Source organism: Xiphophorus couchianus, chromosome 20, assembly GCF_001444195.1.
Source record: "Xiphophorus couchianus chromosome 20, X_couchianus-1.0, whole genome shotgun sequence".
Classification (NCBI taxonomy): domain Eukaryota; kingdom Metazoa; phylum Chordata; class Actinopteri; order Cyprinodontiformes; family Poeciliidae; genus Xiphophorus; species Xiphophorus couchianus.
Window position 1 is genome coordinate 1,369,444 of NC_040247.1, and position 20,888 is coordinate 1,390,331.

The following is a 20,888-nucleotide window of genomic DNA, read 5'->3' on the forward strand; positions in this document are numbered from 1 at the left end:
CTGATTTTTATGTTTTTAATGACAGGAACTGGTTGGAGAATATTTGCTCTGCAGGTGAAACTGAGAGACAAAGAAATGTTTTCCTGTAATCAGGCACACAGACGGCACATTGTAGGTAGAAAAAAAACTTAAAATTTCCCTTGAAAAGTGGCAATAGGGCCATCGTAGTTATAAGACGGGAGGAAAAAATCTATTTTTTGCCAAAAAAATTCAGAAATTTTTAGATTGAGCTAAAAAAATGTTTCTACAAAAAAAATTAATTGGGAGATTCTCTCAGCTCAAAATGTTATACGTTTTCCAGAAATAATTAGTAATTCTCAAAAATCTTCCTGAAAAACCTAGAAAATGTCTGAGTTTCAAAGGTAAAAATTTTTGACAACCGAAAAATTTAAAAGATGTAAATCTTTTTTTTTTTCCTTGCAAATTTCAACTTCTAGTGTTGAGAATTTCCTTGGGTTTTTCTGGAAAATTTTCAAGATTAATCACATTTACAATTTTTGAACTCAGAAACTTAAAGAAAAAGAGTAATCAGAAAAAAAATTTTTTTCTTCTCACAAATGTACAATTTTTTTAATTCAAAGAATGTCCAAGTTTTTGAGATCGAGCTCAAAATGTTGATTTTCTTTGCAAATTTATGACTTTTGGGGCTCAGAAATGTCCAAGATTTTTCTAGAAAATTTGAGATTCATTAATTTTGTGAAATAAGCACTAAATTATTATAAGCATGGAAATGTACATCTTTCTGAACTCGTAAGAATCTCCAACATTTCGCTAGAAACTTTCTAAGAGAAATCTCAAAATTTGAATGGTTTTTCTTGCAAACTATTTGAACTCAAAGAATCTCAAAGTTTTTTCTGAAATATTTCTGAGACTCGTTACTCTAAACATTTCAGAATTTTGTTTTTTAACAAATGTACAACTTTTTCAGCTCTGCTGATATTCTTGTTTTTTTTAGATTAATCTTAAACCTTCAGTTTTTTCTCAAACGTGTTCAACTGTCATAGTTCAGAAATTTCCAAGTTGAAATTTCTGAATTTAACCTCAAAATTACAAAGTTTTTTTTCTTGCGCATTTACATCTTCTTGAGCTCAGAGAAACTCCAACTTTTTTTCTAGAAAATGTCTGACCCTAATCTAAACTGAGCTCCATTTCTCCTACCTACAGTGACCGTCAGCCGGAGCTTCCAGCGGCTTCCAGCCCCGCAGCCAGGCTGAGCATCCGGGAAGCGGAACCTGGAATGCCGCTTTGCTTTTCTTTCCTTCCGCCATTCAGACCCGGCAGTGATGGAGCAGCAAAAAGCGACATGATTGGTGGATGCAGCAGGCAGCGGCGGAGAAATGCAAACCCCTCGGCTTTGTTGCATTAGAGGGGGGAACGCCGGATCCTGCGGTGGGAAGCGGACTGGATCCTCCCGCAGCTCTGCGGTAAGAACAAAACCCAGACACACAGCAATGCGATTCAGTGAGAAGGTGAAAAAAGGAAAAAAGAAACAGCCCGGGGGTGCCGCGATAGCTCTCAGACAAACCCGGCTCGGTTGCTTTGCGTGACAGCTGCGGGACCAATGGAAACATGCGGGAAGCCAGCTGCGCTAAAGGCTGCAGCCAATGGAAAATGTGAGATCCGGAGAGCCGAGGTTAGGCTGGCTGCAGCAGCCAAACTTCCCAGTGAAATTTAAAAAAAGGCTGTTTGTGTTTTGGCTGCTGCAGAGGCCATTTTAGGTAAGAATCGTCCTCTAAGTTGGGGATGCGGGGCGATGATGTTTGCGGGTGCAGACGGGAGCTGGAGTCCCGCATCCAGGCTGAACGCGGTGCGGGCTGCTGGAAGCTTTATGTGGATTAAATAGATATTCCACTCCTCTTTTCTCCCTCCCTCCCCATCCCTCTCTCCCTCCCTCCCTCTCCGTTGCGTGCTAATTTTTTATGCATTTTTCTAAACTGTCATGGCGATTTTGTGTCCTTGGAAATAAAAAAAGCGCCTCTTTTTCTCCGCTTCTCGGGCTCGCCGGGGTGAGACTGCGGCCGGGAGTCCGGAGCAGGTGAGCTGTCCGCCGTGGGGAGAGGCTTTTCTCTCCCCGGGAAGACGGAGTTTTTAGCGGCTGTCCACACGTGTAAAGGAGACAGGCGGCTGTTTGGATGTATTTACAGCAGCGATGCAGTGACATTACAGAAGCTAGCTCTGAGCTAGCTGCGGGGGCTAACACCAAACAGGACTCTCGGTCTCCGTTTCTCCTTCCTCCCGGTTTTATCCGCTGCTTCTCCCTCCCGGTTTTCGGTTCTCCTCACCGCCAACTTCTCTTCCCATCCTTAGCCAGCTCTCCCAACTTGTGGCAGCTAGCCGCGTTAGCCCCCGCAGCTGCTAGCCTTCATTAAAAAGAGGTTTGAGGACGGCTAGGCTCTTATTAGCCTCTTAGCCTCCTGACTCTTTACAGCAGCCAGGTGTGCGGGAGAGCTCACGCACACCTGACCAGGTGTTGGAGACAAAGGATGGCAGCTGAATGCTAACACACCTCACTCCCGTCTGAATGCATGCAGGCATATTTATGTTATGTTACGTGCTACTAGACTCATCCAGTTTGCCATTTTTATTTCCTATTATGCATAAACAGAGAAAAAAGCTTGTTTTCTATTTGAAAATTTGGGCCGATATTTGTATTACCGTAATGGATGATATTGCTGGAAAAATGTATCACAATATAAACATTTTGTATCAGTGGATATCAATAATTACTGATTAGTTTTGAGGTTTTAAATATCTTAAATGCTGCTGAGCAAGTTACTCAACAGGTTGTTGCTAGGTAACCAAAGAGTGAGTGAGTTGATGCCACTAAACCAGCTTAGCTAGTGAGAAGTTGAGCAGCTAGTCTTTCCTTTGCCTACATTTCCCAGAATGCTGTGCGGCTCTGGATCAGAGTTAAGTGAATATTGAATATTTTATCTATGGGCTCTTTGCACCTCAGCTTCAGCGTTCTGGGCAAAGCGGCTCGGTTTCCAGTCTATTGAAAATGGCCTTTCACACTGGGTGTCTGCAGGGCTTGTCCAAGGTAACAGTTAATGATGAACATCGATCCGAAGCCCCAACAATAAGCTGGAGAAAGGTTTTAAGATGTTCGCCTCGTTATTCACAGATACGAAGGTGAGTTTTACTTCCTTTAAACTTTGTGGCTAACATTAGCTTTAGCTTATGTTAGTAGGAAATATTCTCTGACATTTTTCTTATAAAAATGTGCTATTTAAGTATCTAAACATTTTTCATCCATTCTAACGGACAATGTTTTTACCTTGTGTTCAAGTATATTAGGTGGTTTATTGTCGTTAGTGTCAGAGACCAAGTAACGGGGATTTTACGGTTCAGGCTTTTTGCTTCTGCAGCCTGAGGAACAACAAGCCCATAGCTTAACAGTAGAGCAGCTCTGGTGTTGAAGTTCTAGTTCAGCTGACGGTTCAGGTTCAGTTGTTGCTTTTAGAAACATATGGCCGTGTTCCTTAAGGTCTCCGTGTTATTTCGCTTTATTAGTTTAGCATGTTTCTTGTGAAGCAGGACGGTGTTTCCAGCAGTGTGTTCAGGCGGGTCAGTAGCTCGGCTGTCTGGTTCTGGTCTGCTCTCTGGTTCCCATAAACTCTTTCAGGCTGAATACAGAAGTGATTCCATGGAAATAACACAGGAGGCTCCTTTACCTTCTGCTTTAGGCTGAAGAAGTTGATCCGGAGTGAAGTGAAGGCTGTAAACTTTGCTGTGCTGCGTTAGCTTTAACTGGTAGCACAAATATTTACAAGCCACCGTCTTCTTAATTCAGGATCGCTTGGAAATTCATGAAAACTTAAAAGCCCTTTATATTAGGAAGACAATAATGTTCATAGTATTGTTTTATTTGCGTCTGAAATAAGACTTTGTCTTTTCTAGCTGTCATGGTAACTCAAAGCGGAAAAAAAGAGCCGCATTTGCGCATGCGGTTGTGACGTCATCGCGGCAGGTGCAAAGAGCCCGTTGCTATTTATCATGCATTGCGATACATATTATTATTGATTTATTGCCCAGACCTACTCATAACTGATATTTACCTATATTACTTATATTTTGCTAACCTTTTGACAACTTGGAAAAAAAATGTCTGCACCGCTCACTTCTCCGGTTTTTCAGTTAAACTACCCACAATCCTTTGCTGCATTACTACCGCTGTCACATGACAAATGGCAACTTCCCTGCTCCACCTCCAGAAACAAACAGCAAGAAGATGGAAATAAATGTTGGAAATCGGCCTATACCGATGTTGATGCCGATATCTTGTATCATAATTTCTAGATATTGTCTGTTTTTAATCCAACAAAATTACAGAAGGATTCTCCATTCTTCCACATGCTAGCTGTATCCTTCATGGCTTCTAACCAGTTCTGTCACAATAAGCAATAAAACAATTAATCACATGATAAATTAAAATAAATTCAATAATTTACATTTACATGAGTAATCGTTTTTGTCTCTTTCTACTAGAAACTGGATGACAAAAGTCTCCATTATATTGTTTTGGTCTTAAATTATTATTGTTTATTTTGTATACTTATGTCTTCCAGTTCCAATGTAAAATGTACATTAGAATTTAAATTTTATTTATCTTTTAGAATGTGTTTTTGCATTATAATGTCATTGCTGTTATTATGCTTCTCAAAACAACAATATTATCGTTTATCGTAATAACTTCTGGGACAGTTTATCGTCATTTATAACATTTGTTACGTTGCCAAGCCTTGGATGTTGCCGTAACTTGTGTCCTGAAACAGTTGTTGTGGATGGTGATGCTGTGGTCAGGAAGGATCTCCAGTAGCAGTCAGTCTTGCAGCGAATCTAAAGAGGTTTCTGACTTAAGATGGTTGCTGAATGACAGTAACCTGTTGTGGATGAAACCACCAGCTGCTAATCAATTTCATTTGCTTTTGCTGCTCCTCTTTTGACATCTTTTCTGTCCGTTTGGGTAGAAAAAGGTGTTGGAGTCGGGGAGATGATGTTTCTCTGCTCTGCATCCATGAAGCGTCTTTTTCCAACTCCTCTGGGATTGTTAGCTTAGGTGTAATTTGAGCTAATGAGATGCTAATTCGCTGTAAAAAAATACATTGTTTCCACGGTTACACATCATAACAAATGCAGAAAAGATGTCAAAAGAGGAGCAGAAGACTGCTGAAGACTGAAGGTCGTCCCCACAGCATGGTGCTTCCATCACCCTTTTGTTTTTTTCTTGCAGTTAGCATGGCATGTTCAGGGCGTTTTCCGCCACTACTTCTGAGTGGTGGAAAACTTGAGGCGTGTGGCAGACAGTTGTTTTTAATCATGCAAATCGTTCACAGTTTGTGGAGTGCATGAGTAACAGTTGTCCTTCCAACAGATTTTCCCTCATGAGCTGAAACAGTAATGTTTATTTATTTGTTTATTTACTGTCTTTAGGTTGGAAACTGTGTGTTTTCACAATCACTTTTATAAAAATCACAAACATTTTGAATATAATTATTTCTATTAATTATTAATATAATTATTTGTATTAACTTTAGAGGAAATAAAATAGAGAATATTTTCCCCAAATATAATATAACATAGAAGGAAATATATCTATACACTTGATTGCAAATAAGTTGTTTTTCTCTAGTTTAAAATCTAAAAACATAAATAAAATGAACAAATTTTCTTTACTTGACATTAAAGGTGGGTGTTAAAAAAATGTTTTAATCGTTTATCATTTATAGTGGAAAAATTCCTTATGTTAAGAATTTTAATTAAAGTCACAATAAATTTCATATAATATTCAAAAAACGTATTAAAATGTTATTTTTACTATTTTCTCTCCAGTTTTTTTTCCACGAGAGCATCAATGAATATCAGTAAATTCAAAAATATCATTATTACTATTTTTAATACTTGTCCTATCCGGCAGTGTGACACTTGAAAATAGAATTAAATTAAGTATTTATGTGCAGTTTAGTGATACAAATCACACTTCTTTCGGTGTCCTGAAGAAACTTATTTTAAATAGGAATGTTTTTCAAGGGCAGCTTTTACATTTGTGGCACTATGAATGCTGCGACATGCAGTTCCCTAAATAGTTTTTTGTTATCACAGTAGTAATACAAAATATAGGGATAAAATTCAAATTCCATATCGCCTACCCCTAATAGACGTTTAAAAAAATTATAAGCAGTGTTTTCACAAAATGTTTAACATTTTTGGCTCTAAATTAGTTTTATTTAGCTGGATTGAGGGTAAAACCGGCTTTTTTGACTTTAAAGGTTGCAGACCTCTGGCCTAGTCAAAGGTTGGTTTGCTTGAGGAAGTGTGAATGCATAATCGAATTCTGGTTCACCTAAAAACTTCAGTCTCTTTTTGATTAAAGTGAACTCTCGTACCGTTTGAATGGATATGTGAACTCCAGATCGCTCCAAAAGCAGGAAGTGGACTACAACACAGGGCATTCTGGGTAAATATAACCAAAACAAACGCGCTAGGCTAGCAATAGCTTTTACCAGAGACTTAAGAGAAATCCTGCAACTGCTAAACTCTGATGCCACTCCATTTTTGTTTACATTTTGTAAAGAAGACAGTTGCGCTCGTCGTCTTCTTCACAGGTTTTTTGTGTTAGTTCCTTTAATGGTTCTTGGTGCAGCGCCTCCAAAGGCCAGGAGGGGAACAGGTTTTCCAAAGGTTTGGCTGGTTTGACTGGTTTTCACAGCAGCTGGAAATGTAACAAATGTTTCCAATTTAGACCTGAATCAATCAGAATATACCAGGTGGGAAAACAACCTTAAAGAAAAATTAAAATTGTCCTGAAATGGAACATAAAGTATTTTTCTTTCATTACCCACCTTTTCTGTTTTCTCTTTAATGGTAAATATAACCATGTATTGTTAATTTTAAGAAAACTACGATCACAAATGCTTACACTTAATGCAGCAAATGCTTTTTAAGAAAGAAAGAGTGACCCAAATCCAGTTCCTGTTGCTCAAGTGTTGAACACATAAACATGTAGGCCTCTTTTTGAACCAGGCTTTTTTCCCCCAAATGGATCTAATTTAGGGATCCCATTTCTACACCAATCAGAAAACAAATCACAATAAATACTTTAGCATTTTTAATAAGACTGATTTAATATGGAATTTGGAAACTTGTAGTGTAGACTTTGTTTAAATCAAGCTTATAAATGTAATCATGTTTTTAAAAAGTTCTGAGTTCATTGATGTGAGAACAGTTTTCAACAGAAAGGGTAAGGGTTAGCAGATGTTCTCTGTTTCTGCATCACACGTGTCTCTAATATTTATCAGATTTTTACCAAACTCAAAGGAAAAGTGCATAAAAAATCTTTCTTTATTAGGCCTGAGCAGCCAAGCATTAGCAGCAACTAGTGGCAGCACTGCCTTTTCCATTAAATAGGCAGTTTAGCCTTTTATTTATTAGCTATGTTTAGTATACTGAATGGAGCAAGTCATGCTAGTGATACCCCACATGTCACTGATAGCGTTTAGGCCAGGGGTGTCCAAACTTTTAGCAAAGAGGGCCAGATTTGATAAAGTCAAGATGCCCGGGGGCCAATAGTTTGTTCGGACATTTTTTAACTACAAAAGTTTCATGCAAATACACACTGTTATAAAACAATTTTCATTGTCACAATTATCTTTATTTTTCAAATGACAAAATAACCAAATATAAGCCACTCAGGCAAATGAGAATAACTCTAAAAACCCAAATTCTGCTTTTCTTTCATATCTGGAGAGTCAGATAACATTGAACAAACTGTATAAAATACCTTAAATTTACATGAGTTTAAAAATATCTTTGCCTCAGGAACATTTTAAACAGGAGTTATAAGTAATACAAAATTGTCTGTTATTATTAAATTTTAAAACAAGTGAATTTTGCTCGTCATTTACAATATCTTTCAGAAAGTAATAGTTTGTATCACATCTACAGGTTCATAACCAAATCTTACTCAAGAGTTTAATAAAAATAAGTGCCATAAATCCAGGTGCATAAATGTTCTTTTGGCTCTTCACTGCTGATAGTGACAGACGTTACCGTTCAAAATACTCAGTTTCATGTCCTCAACTCTCAGTGCCACACTGTTACTGCCAGGCAAACATTTTTCTCAAATTCTTGCTTCTTCTCAGGGCAAAATGTTCTCCACCATTTTCATAACACAGTTTTGATAAATGTATCTTCAGTAAAAGGTTTGCCATGTTTAGCTATTAACATTAACTTCGTAGCTGCTTTGGTGGTATTTTCTTTTGACTCAGGCCCAAAGAAATCGCTGTTGTGATGCCAGTGCAACTTGGAGCTGCTTCAGTTTTTCAGCACGGTCACTTCCTGTTAGCTTGTTGTATGTGTTAGCATGTTTAGTCTGGTAGTGTCTCTTTACGTCAAAATCCTTAAACAAGGCAACCGTCTCATTACAAATTAGACAAGCACAATTGCCTTGATTTTCAGAAAAGAAGTATTGTAATTCTCATCTCTCTTGAAGGCGGCGGCCCTCACTGTAAACTTTCCTCGTTTTCTTTGCAGTGGCCATGGCAGAAATGAGTGGAGAGCGGTTCGCTGCACGGAGGCAGACTGATAGTATTAAAGTGGTGCTGCCACCATTTGGTGAAAGGAGGAATTACAGTTTCAAGTTTTATGATTTATTTATTCTGTTTCACAGTGCAGGCGGGCCATAAATAATACATTATAAGACCGAAGCTGCGGGCCGTATGAAATCTGGCCGCGGGCCGTGATTGGCCCCCGGGCCAGACTTTGGACATGCCTGGTTTAGGCTAATATTAACATTTTGGATAACTTTAGCATATACACTAATGTTTGAACACTGAATGGATTGAGTTCATGTTGGTCAACAAAATATTGATACTCCAAATGCTATTAACTAGGTTGTAGCTTTCTTTAGCATTGATGCTAAGTTTTAGCATCAGAATGCTGGGTTCCAACCGGCGGTCACACTTTGGCAGGCCTGGTTTAAATTTCTTCAGAAATGTTTTAGTTTGTAATTGTGCGGAGCGGAGAGGAGACGCTGGGGAACCGTATCTGATGGGGAAACGCAAATCGTCTTAACACCAGTATTGTCGGTAGTTTTTTTTTCTGTGGATTGTAGGAAGCAGATATGTTTTGTTTCATACTCTGCATGAGCAAAGGATTCTCTGACAGAAAATGTCCATTTATTCTGTTTACAAGACAACGGACACCGGTACGTTTTAGAACCATTACACTCTGGAACTAGGGTTGCCATCCTTCCCGTAAAGTACAGACTGGTCCCGTATTTGGCTGTTAAATGTTGCGTTCCATATTGAACCCATTTGTTCCGTATTTCTATAAATGTCTGATGCACACGCCTATCACATCAAGTGTGCCACAAACACAGTTACACAAAAGTGTTTCACTGTAAAGATGGTTTGCAGTTTGTTTTGTTGCAACCTGAAGTGTGAAATAAACTTCAGGGGAGTTTGAAAACAAAATATGTGTAAAGGTTTATGTCTGGTTGAACCATGTGGGACCAGTTGATTTTGTTTTTCTTTTTTGGGGGGATTTTATTGTAATCCATAGGAGGCCCAGAAAATCTTTGGGCACCACTGGGCTGAGCAATGGAGCAGATTACAAACCAATCAGGAGCTCAGTTTTCAACAATAAAGATTTAAAAGTGGATTTAAAGGGGACCAACTATGCAAAATTAATATTTTATAGTATTTTGTACTCAGGTTTATTTCACATTTCTAAACTTTTGTTGTTTTAAAATTAATTTAACCCAGGTTTGCTTTATTTCTCCCTCTCATATGGTTTCTTAATGTTTAATAATCAGATTTATTTATTTCTGTTGACAGATGCTGTGAACGGATAGAAGATGAAAATCCTCAAGAAGGTCAAGCAGCAGGTTTGTACTTCCACTTTACTGAATTTAACCTCCAGATTGATATGAATGATCAGGTAAATCTCACACATATTCTGTTTAATCCAGTTTAACACTCAGTTAAACCTGGATTACTGCTGTGTGAGTTTTCCTAACTAATTCCTAAAGAGGATTATGGGAAATCATCTGAGGGATGTTTTCAGCTTGGCGTTGTTTGGATCCATTAGATTCACTGTTTTTTTAAAAAAAAATATTTTGATATTTTGCTCTGCTTTGGATGATGCTTGTTTATAATTATGAGTCAGGCTGAGCTGAAAGATGAGTCAGAGGTTTTAGTGGGTTTTCTGGAGATGACGCTTCTGTTTTTTTAGCCAGCACACTCATACTATTCTTTATTTAATGCTTTTACCCACCAGGTTATTATTTTATTTACTCACAATTATTTTAAGACATTCGAAGAAGTTGCAGCTCAGGCTTATGCACTACTACAGAGAAACAAAATGTATTAAAAAGTAAGAAAACAAATGATAATTTATAAGATTAGCTACAAAGTTAGTTGTAGTTAAAACACTGAGCTGGCACAATAGTTAGCAGAAGCTAATGCTAAAGCATTAACTTCAATTCAAAATCATACATTAACATTATAATTTACACATTCTCTAATGCTTTTAAATATTATATTTATGTTAATATCTTGTTTGAAATAAACTATTTGGGAGAAAAAAGAACTTTAATGGAGGAAGTAGAACTGTGTAAACAGACTTCAAAATAAGAGCATAACTATGAACATCTAACTACATAAAGAATTATCAATGATTAATTACCAAAACGTCAACACAGATGTCGAACTTCATTCAACTGGAAAATTTAAATTAGTAAATTAAATTATCATTTAGAATTAATTTGGAAAAAGTTCTTTTAGTGGAAGCTAAGTGTGCTAATGTTAGCACACTTAGCTTCACTATTAGCGGAAGAGTTTCAACAAAAAAGAATAATCATAACAATGTTTGTTTACATTAAATATGTTTATTTATTTACTCATTTAAGTGGATTAAATATGGACTACATACATGAATTGCTTTTGATTGATTTAGTGTCATTTACTGATTGATTGTATTTATTGTTGAACAGGACAACCAACATATTTATCTGGATTTTTATTGCATCTGACCTACAGCACCATATGAAAACTAAACCTGGTAATATTCACTAATTTAGCATTTTGAAGTGTTTAAAACTGATTTCTATGTGTGATGTTGCACATTAATCACTAAATAAGTTGTATTTTGGTATTTCTGATAAAGGTTTGCTTCAACCAATGTTGTATTGTTGGAGGCATAAGTGGATGAAATTTACCAGATGACTCATAGCAATCATTTCCTAACTAATCTGCATTATTAGGCGTTTTGGGAACCTTCAAAATCTGTAAAAGTTCTGTCTGAAAAATTTATTTCTACTTTCAGTTGATAACCAAAAATCAAAAAATGAAAAAGTGATCGTTTGATTTGTTTGGCTTTTGAATCAGCTACAAAATTACGTGAAAAAGTTTTCTTTACATTTTCAGTTTTATTCTCAGATCAAAAATTAGAAATTGAAAAATGGGCTGGAGAACCGAATCTGACTTTAATATTTTAAGATGTTGAATCTGTTCTGCATGCAAAGTGTGAGTTATCTGGTGACGCTTTGGTTGGATTCATATAAGAAGGAAATTTGTATTAAGATTTTAGTTTGTTTTGCAAACATTACCTTTAAATGCATGCAGAATTTGGTATCAACATATATAAAACTACATTTTGGCAGTAATATCACTTAATAAAGATTATTTAAGCTGCTTTTGAAAATTTCTCCCTCCTGAATAGTTGGGCATTTATTGTATTGTGAAAAGATATAAGTTTTGATTTGTCATGGTCTCAATAAATTTCAGTTGATTTTTTTTAAAAAAAAGAAACGGTATTATTGTATTTTTTTAATTTATTTATTTTTTACAATTTTCTCCATTATTATTAACTAATAGTAAATTAGAAAAGAATTAAATGCATTTACTGTGTGCAGTTTAGTGGTATAAATCACACTTTTTTAAGTAATGGCATTCTGAAGAAACTTATTTCAAATGGGAATATTTTCCAAAAGCAGTTTTTGTGCCATGGATTCACAGACATTCACAGTTAGCTAAAACAAACACGGTGCCACTTTACAAAAAGGTTCCCCTAATAAATAGTTTATAGATATGTCATCCATTCATCTATAAATACTTAATATAGCATGAATAATTGTTTATTATGCATTAATTAAAGGAGAGAATGAGACTATATGCTAAAAAATTACATTTATGAATGCTTATTGTGCTTACAAGTTAATAAATCAATAACAACTTTAGATCAAATATATAGGTGAACAGACTTGTTTCAATATTCGGTAAGGAACAGGCAGATTTTGTTTCCTTGTCTCCCCTAATTAATGCATAATAAACAGTTATTAATGAGTTATAATGTGCTTAGAGTGGAGTTAATAACATCTGTGAACTGCTTTTTAGCCATTTTAATATAAAGGGGCACCAAAAAAATTAAGAAATGTTTTTTAAATCATTTTTATTGTGATTTGTTGGGATAAAATTAAACATTCATATTGCCCACTTCTTGTTTACAGGATTTTCAGTTAATCTTCAGTTTGTAGAATAATTTCTGGGTCACAAAGATCTGAGCAGATAATATTAAAATCAAACTCAGAGTTTTCAATTCTTATTTTTGATCCTTAAACTGAAATTTAAAATGTGAAAAACAAAACCTTTTTTGTTCTTTTTCTAACAGATTCAACAGATAACAGTTTTTGGCAAAAACCCCCAAAACTTTTTCATTCTTTGATTAGTTGAAAACAGACGGATTGATTTGTTTTTGTTTCTCGTGAACCTCTGTGTCCAGCACTGTTGAGTTTTTACAGTGCAAATCTGACTTCAGCTGACGTCTCGTTTTGTTTGCACCGTTTGTTCGGTTGTTTATCTACCTGCAGCGTCTTCAAACGGAGCGGTTTTGTGCGATCTGAGCGTGGAAACGTGCAGAGATGGCCGCCGCTTAAAACAAACAAAATTAATGTTGTTTTTGTGGCTCCTTTCTATCAGAAACGCAGCAGATCTTTTTGTTCTAACTGAAGCCGCTGGATTCAGCTGTTGCTTTGCTAAACATTTTGTTTGAAGCCACTGGCAGTTAGAGTTTATATTCTTTATTGTATTCTTTAAGTATTGAGTTCATTTGTGGCCCTTGGACTGATGTTAATTTATTTGAGTTTATTTGGTAGGGACAGACACACATCCACAGACTGAACAAAACAGCAGTCCCATGTTTGCGTCATAGTGCAACAGCTAATTGGCAGCACTTTAACACTGAACGGCAGTTCAAGAATGATGCAAAGTTTACCTGTCCAGCACAATGCAGATGGAGATTTTTTATTTAGAACATAATTTTCTTTAAGTAGAAAATGTTAAGTACATCCCAAAGTATTCGTCTTTTTATTACCAAGCTAAGCAGAAACACGTTTATCCAAAGAAAATAATCAGCATTCACTGAAAACTTACTTTTCTGTCTATTTCGTTAAACTTGGCTGAAAATGGCATTTTGAAAGAAAGTGACTCAACTGCTGCTGTTATACTGAGAATAAATGTATTCAGTCAAAAACCACATGCCTTTCTTTTAGCACAGCTAACACGTAAAATTCTTTTCCAGTTTTTGATCTACATTGTTTATTTTAATTATTCTAAGTTTTTTTATACACCAGTAACAGTGATGGTAAATACGGGCTTCCAGGTTTAAGCTTCTGATAGTCCGAGAGACTCGGTTCAACTGGGGATCAAAACTGCAACATTTGTTGCATTTTCAGCTGCTGTGGTTTTCTTTCACACTGAGTCAACCAAACCCTTTGAGCAACCGGTTCCCCTCCTCACCTGTGGGGGCGCTACACTGAAGGAAACAACACAAAAACCTGTCTTCCAGGAAGACACTAAGCACAATTTCCTTCTTCAAGAAATGGAAAAAAAAATGGAGTAGCGTTAGATTTTGTAAGTTTTTCTTTTATCTGTGGCTAAAAACCAAAAGCCGTTTATCCTGCCAGCGCTAGGCTAGCGCTAGCCTAGCGCATTTGTTTTGGTTGTATTTACCCAGAATACCCTGCGCTGTAGTCTACTTCCTACTTTTGGTACGGTTTCTGGTCCGCTTGGCGTTCACATTTCAGTCAGAAGGAGGTCAGACGTGTTTCCTGCGTTCACAAATTAATTCAGTAATTCATTAATTCAGCTTTCTGTAGTGACTGTGAAAGGAGGTTTCAGCATCGATGGAACTGCAGTGTTCATGGTCTATATTTGTGAAGGAGAGACGGACCGTGTGTGTGTGTGTGTTTGGTGCTTTGTGAGGCAGGATTATTGATTCATAGCCGATGTGATTGCGGGCAGCCCCTCTCGGTCGTGTTTGCTCGACTTCTCCCGACTATCAGGCCCAACGCTGCAGCTCATCACCGCAGCCTGTGTGGATGTTTGACTCTGAAACCTGGGTAAAAAACCAAAAAATAACAAGAATTTCAAATCAACAGTTCCGATCAAAGCTTAAAATGTGGATTTCTGTAAGATTTACAATGATGCATTAGAGCCACTGTAGGTAGAAGACAGGAGGCAGTTTCTACCAAAAAACAATTTTTAGATTAATTTTCTAGAAAATTTGTTTGAAATTTCTGAGCTTGAAAACTTGAAAATTTGCTAGAAAAACAAATCAAAATTTGAGATTGTTAGAAATGTTCTAAAAAAAATGTGTGAAAACGTACTAGAGAAAAAACTAGAAATATGAGATTAGTGTCAGAAAATTTTGTAGGAAAGCTTGGAAATGTCTGAGCTTGAAAAGTTGAAAATTTTCTAGGATGGAATAAAATTTTGAGGCTAATCTCAGAATTTTTCTAGAAAAACATGGAAATATCCTGAATTTCAAAAGCTGAACATTTTCTAGAAAAAACTACTTTGAGATTAAAGCCAGAAATTTTCTAAAACAAAATACAAGAATATTTGAGTTTGAAAAGTTAAATTACCAGGGAGGAAACTAAGAAATTTTGAGATTAATCTAAGAGATTTTGTTGAAAAATCATGGAAATTCAGAGTTTCAAAAGTCAAACATTTGTGAGAAAAAAATTCTGAAAATCCTGAGTTGGGAACTCAAAAATTTGCCAGAATTTTTTTACTTTTGAATCTAGAGTTTTTCAGTGGAAATTTATTCTTTTTTTTTTTTTTTCTAATATATAAAATGTCATTTGTAATTTACAGAGTAAATAGCATCATGTTTTTCCTCTTGTGTCTTTGACTCTGGTTTAAATTTGGTCACCAGGTCTGACCTGTTGTGTCTGGATTAGAGTTGAGTCGGACTCTTACTCTGTGATTTGGTCGTTTTCTTGGTGAAATCCGTTCTGAACAATTCATAAATAAATAAACGATTAATCACGATTAAACCGATTAATTGTTTCAGCTGTGCTTTATTTATATATATATATATATATATATATATATATATATATATATATATACACAGTACAGACCAAAAGTTTGGACACACCTTTTAATTCAATGAGTTTCCTTTATTTTCATGACTATTGACATTGTAGATTCACACTGAAGGCATCAAAACTATGAATAACATGTGGAAATATGCACTAAACAAAAAAGTGTAAAACAACTGAAAATACCCCTTATATTCTAGTTTCTTCAAAGTAGCAACCTTTTGCTGTGATTACTGCTTTGCACACACTCTGCATTTTCTTGATGAGCTTCAAGAGGTAGAAACCTGAAATGGTTTTCACTTCATAGGTCAACCTGCCCTGTCAGGTTAATAAGTGGGATTTCTTACCATATAAATAGTATATAAAATAAAGAAAACCCATTGAATTAGAAGGTGTGTCCAAACTTTTAGTCTGTACTGTACATATATACTGTATATATATATATATGAACATATTGTTCATTTTTCTTCCCTAACTGAAGCACCTCAGCTGCACATTGCTTTTAATTATTTTATTTTTTTATAATTTCTCTGTACCTTGCAGTCTGTTGTTCATATTTTTATATTTTCTGTTACCTTAACTTTCTGCTGTGACATCTGAATTTCTCCTCTGCAGGACAATAAAGGATGTTTCTATTGTGTTCTAATATAAACTAAACTTACCTGTTAATATCTCTCTGAAGTAAGTTTTTATAAATAATGGTTTAATAATCGACAGAAAAAAAAATCACGTGAAGCTTCTGACATCCAGTTTCACATCAGAGGTGAACAAAAGAGGGAGTCGGTTCACGTAGATGGCATCGAACGGGTTACCGTGGTGACCGCGTGTTTACGTCTGACTTGTCCCGTATCCCAACAGCAGCAGCAGCACTGGCACTGGGAGCCAGTTTCCATGGCAACAGCCTTGATACCCGCTCCTCAAACGGACTGACGATGAGGCGGCGCAGCTCGCCGTGTGTGTGCCTGCGTTCCTGTTCATGTTGCCTCATTACCACGTCATGTTGTTGCTTTTTTTAAATTGTTGGCCTTGATGAAATGCAAGAGATTTTAAAAAATATTTTTGAAAGTCTAACTCATTTTCAGATTTTCGTATTTTTGTTGTTTTTTATACGTATTTATGTTTTGATTGGTTATGAACTGGCTGCTGGTACAATGGTTCAACTTTGGGTTGAACAGTTTGACACGTGGCTGCCTTTACAAGCTTGTGTGTGTGTGTGTGTGTGTGTGTGTGTGTGTGTGTGATGATTTATGATACTTGTGTGAACGTCTGTTTGTGCATCTGCATGGGTCTCACGACACCAGGCAGTCTCACTTTCTGCATAAATGCAGCCGTTCGTCAATCATCCAGCTGCTACATCGGATGATTATCAACCAGACTATTGATAATTAAAGAAATTTTGCTTTAATTATCAATTAATTAATTTAGTTGAAAATTATTTATCTATATTACTGGGGTATTTTCTTAACTTTTCAATATGGGGTGCTTTTTTTGTCACATTTTTTGACCTTGAGAAAAGTCCTGCTCCTTCCTAACATCACAGTTTGGTACCAAAGTACTTTAAGATAAACTCGTATGACAATTGAATTATTTTTATTTAAAGCAGAATAAAAATGAATTGCTTTCTGTTTTCTTGGCCAAATTTTTACCATTCTTGATTTGTGACCACAACAAAATCATTTCAAGGACCAGAAACGGTCCCTGGACCACACTTTGGACACATCTGATCTACAATCTGCTTTACTCTTGGGGATTCAAATCAGTGGGTCCAACAGCATCTCAGTTAGCATTGCGCCATATTTTAGCTTCCCAAGCTGCATTTTTTAGATCTAATCTAAGAATAAATCAGCGAACAGGCTGATTTTGTTGTGAAAAATTGTAACTTGCATTCCACAGAAAAATCCACGAATAAGTAAATCCACATTATATTACAGAAATAGTTTTAAAAAGCTTCCATGATGATGAAAACCTTCTCGAATCCCTTCAGGATACAGGTTTTTTTTAAAACTTGTCAGCCATGTTCAGAAGTTTCTGATTGAATATTCCTCATAATCAGAGAAACGAGCCGCTTCTGGCTCGTGTTCAGTGCAGATTCTCCTCTTTTGCCAAGCGCAGAAATGTGCCACAGCTTGTGCTGGTGACACTGGAGCAGAAAACATACGGACAAAGAGCCGCCTCTCACTTCATGCAGATGGACGCAGCGCACAAACAGCAAACAGAACACAATCTGACCCAATTGATTCGCTTTGGGGATTTTTTTCTTTGTTTCTATTTCACATTGAACTAAAATTTAAAAGTATTTCACAAATTTTAAAGGTTTTTATTAGGAAATTATTATTTCTAGTGTTGATTCTACTTGTTGCAATAACTTTGGAAAAATATTTGGATTTTTGGGAAAAGTAGCTGCAGCATTTAAGTTTTATATATATATAAAAAAGATTTACATGTTGAAACTTTTTTTTTTTACAGTTTACACTGTAAAAACTGTTGACAGCATATGACACAGATAATCTATGAATAAATCTCCTCTGCTAACTGAAAACAACCAATCACAACTAAGAGACAGGTCTTAGCGCTGTCAATCACCCAAGTGGCGCTTCTCTCCATTTTGCTCTCTGCTATGATGCAGCTAGCATAACCTGTAGTGAAAGCTAAGGTTAATTAGCATAGCCACCAATAAATGGTTTTTCTGTAACTGTAAGTTGTCATGTACTTGCTGCACATTTAGCAGCGTGTACATGAGGTGATAGACAGTGCTAAGACCCTCCCTCTACCTCTGATTGGCTGCTTTTGGTTGGTTGTGGTTCATTTCTTCAGGCAGCAATACTACTGATGAATCTTTTCACAGTTTATCTGTCTCATAACAAACAAATATGTGAAAAAAAAATATCTTCAGCTTTAACTGAAAAATTAAAGCTGAAAACTTTAATTTCAAAGATGAATTTTTTTAGCTGGTTTTGTTTTAAGAGTTGTTGCTGAAACTATGAAAATGAGACGGTGTCTTCAGTCAGAGCCTTTTTCAGAATCGCTGTAATACAGACTGCTACAGGAGATCCTTTCAGTTTTGTCCAAGTTTCAATCATGTAGTTCAGTGGTGTCCAAACGTTTAGTCCTGGGCACCAAAACTGGCAAATTTAAACGACTGTTGGCACAAAACATTTATGGAAATAAAAAGGCAAATATTATAATTGTATATAAGTTCATATTTTATATAAAATATATAAGTTTATTGTGATTTTATTTTTTATTTTATGAAATCTGCATCTCTTTAAAGATCCACATCAAAATGGCTGCTGCCCTAATAAAAAAAAAAAAACAGTCATCTTGACTTTGACCATCTTTTTATTTTTATTTTTAATTTTTTTTAAATAATTTCTGACACATATTCAGGTGCCAAAAAAAACATTCCACACTTAGGACCCCCTGATCTGGTTGATCTGAAGGGACGTTGAAGAATACAAAATGTATTCTTTGTTTTATGCAATCATTTCAGACCCACAGCATGATGCTGCCACCACCATGCTGGATGGTTGGTTCAGTGCCTTTAGGTATAATAGCCTTCTCCAATATTCTTCACCAAATAACTCAATGTTTGCTTCCTCTGACCGTGAAAATGTGGCGTTTCGGAAACTTGGTGGTTCCTGACTAATTTAAATTCCTGTTTATGGTTCAAATAAACTTAAAAATAAGTAATTTACACCCACAAGAAGCGTCTCTGAAGCCAAATATGTAGAGGTGATGGAAATATGCAAAGCTGGCTTCACTTTGTGCAGCTGTTTTTCTCCCCTGTTTCGTCACAAACGCGTCCTGGGATTTTCAGAGAGCAGTCACGAGATCGAGGAGACGGTTATAAAGTCCTATCTCTCATGCTCACCATCTGATGCTTGGTACTCTGTGTGTGTGTGTGTGTGTATGTGTGCAGGTTTTAACAGCTATTAAACACAGAGTTAATCATCTGCAGCTCAAATTTTTTTATACCTGACAAAGTGAGCATCATCATCGCGGTGCAAATTATCTGCTCAACATGATGTGAAATAATCCTTTTTTTTAAAAGCTATTTTCAGTGGATAGTTTATTCTTCACAGATAAATAAAGTTGCTATATGTGAAGAAAGTATCTGTTGTATAAGCAACTCATAATGAATGGAGAAATTAAATATGTTTTATTTTCAGTAAACCTCACTGTATGTTAGTTAACCCTAACAAATGATTTAATTATTCCTTTTCGCATTGTTGTGAAAGTCTGAACTTTTTTGCAAAATTAAGTTTTTTATTTCTTAACCATTTCTCGTCTGATTTCTGCTGACGCTATCTGGTTTGAACGAGTCTCTGTGACTGAATAAAGACAATTTGTGTCTCTAAAATAAGTTAACTTTATTAATATAGCACATTTTCAGCAGGATCGCGGTTCAAAGTGCTTTACATCATAAAAACATCACAAAGTAACCAATTATTAAACAAGCAATAAATATTACATTTTGTCAAATCATCAAGCAAATATTCATCAATATGTTGGTCAATGTTTCAGTTATCATTAATCAAAAGCAACTCTAATGTTTTTTTAGTTTAGATTTTTGACTGTTTTGCGTTTCCACGGAGTTTGTTCCAGATTTGTGGTGCATAGAAGCTGAATGCTGCGTCTCCGTCGTTGGTTCTGGTTCTCATGCAGAATGCAAAAATAAACGCTGGATGAGTTACTCTGGAACTTGCTGAGACATTAGTTCTTTAATCCTGGAAATGTTCTCCAGATGACAGAAGGCTGATTTTGTAACCATCGTTATGTGACTCTAAAGGTTCAGATCAGAGTTCATCGCTAGATAAATTAAGGTCTTAAATGTCTTAAATTCATTTAAAAATGAAAGTTGACCTTAAATTTTGTCATATCGCAACAATTTAATCATCTTTATTGCATTCTGTGATTTGAAGTGGTTGCGGCTATCGCTAAATAGCAGTCGATATACCTTGCTAGCTAGCTAGCTAGCTTTTTATGTCTATTTTGAGTGAAAAAATTTTGCAAGTTGGATGGCCGACGTTCGTTTTTGCCAACGGCTCATTTCTGCTGCTAAATTGTACGATGCTAGGCACAACCCCCCCCAAAACTGTAAGCTAGGTGCTACATGGGTTCAGAGAGACATACGGCGCCTTGCGAAAGTATTCGGCCAGCTTGAACTTTTCACCCTTTTGCCGCTTTTCAGGCTTCAAACACAAAGATCTAAAATTTTAATTATTTTGTGAAGAATCAACAACAAGTGGGACACAATCGTGAGGTGGAACAAAATTTATTGGATATTTTAAACTTTTTTAACAAATTAAAAACTGCAAAGTGGGGTGTGCAATATTATTCAGCCCCTTTACTTTCAGTGCAGCAAACTTGTTACCCCAAAATTCAATTAAGACTCTATATTGATACCAAAGGAAATTTAAATATTTACTTTAAATGAAATCCCTTATATTTATAGTTTTTTCTGTCTTACGTTCCTTCAAAGTGGCATTATAAAAGTTTTAAA

General features: G+C 36.0%; 1 protein-coding gene across 8 annotated transcripts in view; it reads left to right on the forward strand.

Annotated features, from left to right (window-relative positions):
• The first annotated feature begins 568 nt into the window (after positions 1–568).
• chd6 (chromodomain helicase DNA binding protein 6) overlaps positions 569–20,888 on the forward strand; it is a 68,233-nt gene continuing 47,913 nt past the window's right edge. For 3 of the 8 annotated variants that reach the window (XM_028003144.1, XM_028003152.1, XM_028003149.1), the window contains exons 1-2: positions 1,453–2,035; positions 9,837–9,886. In XM_028003144.1, coding sequence (XP_027858945.1) covers positions 9,857–9,886 — 30 coding nt within the window. In that variant the 5' untranslated portion in view covers positions 1,453–2,035; positions 9,837–9,856. Of the gene's footprint in view, positions 1,425–1,451; positions 2,036–2,919; positions 3,133–6,354; positions 6,458–9,836; positions 9,887–20,888 lie in introns of those variants that run through there. The other 5 variants (XM_028003145.1, XM_028003150.1, XM_028003146.1 and 2 more) reach the window with 5 other exon arrangements.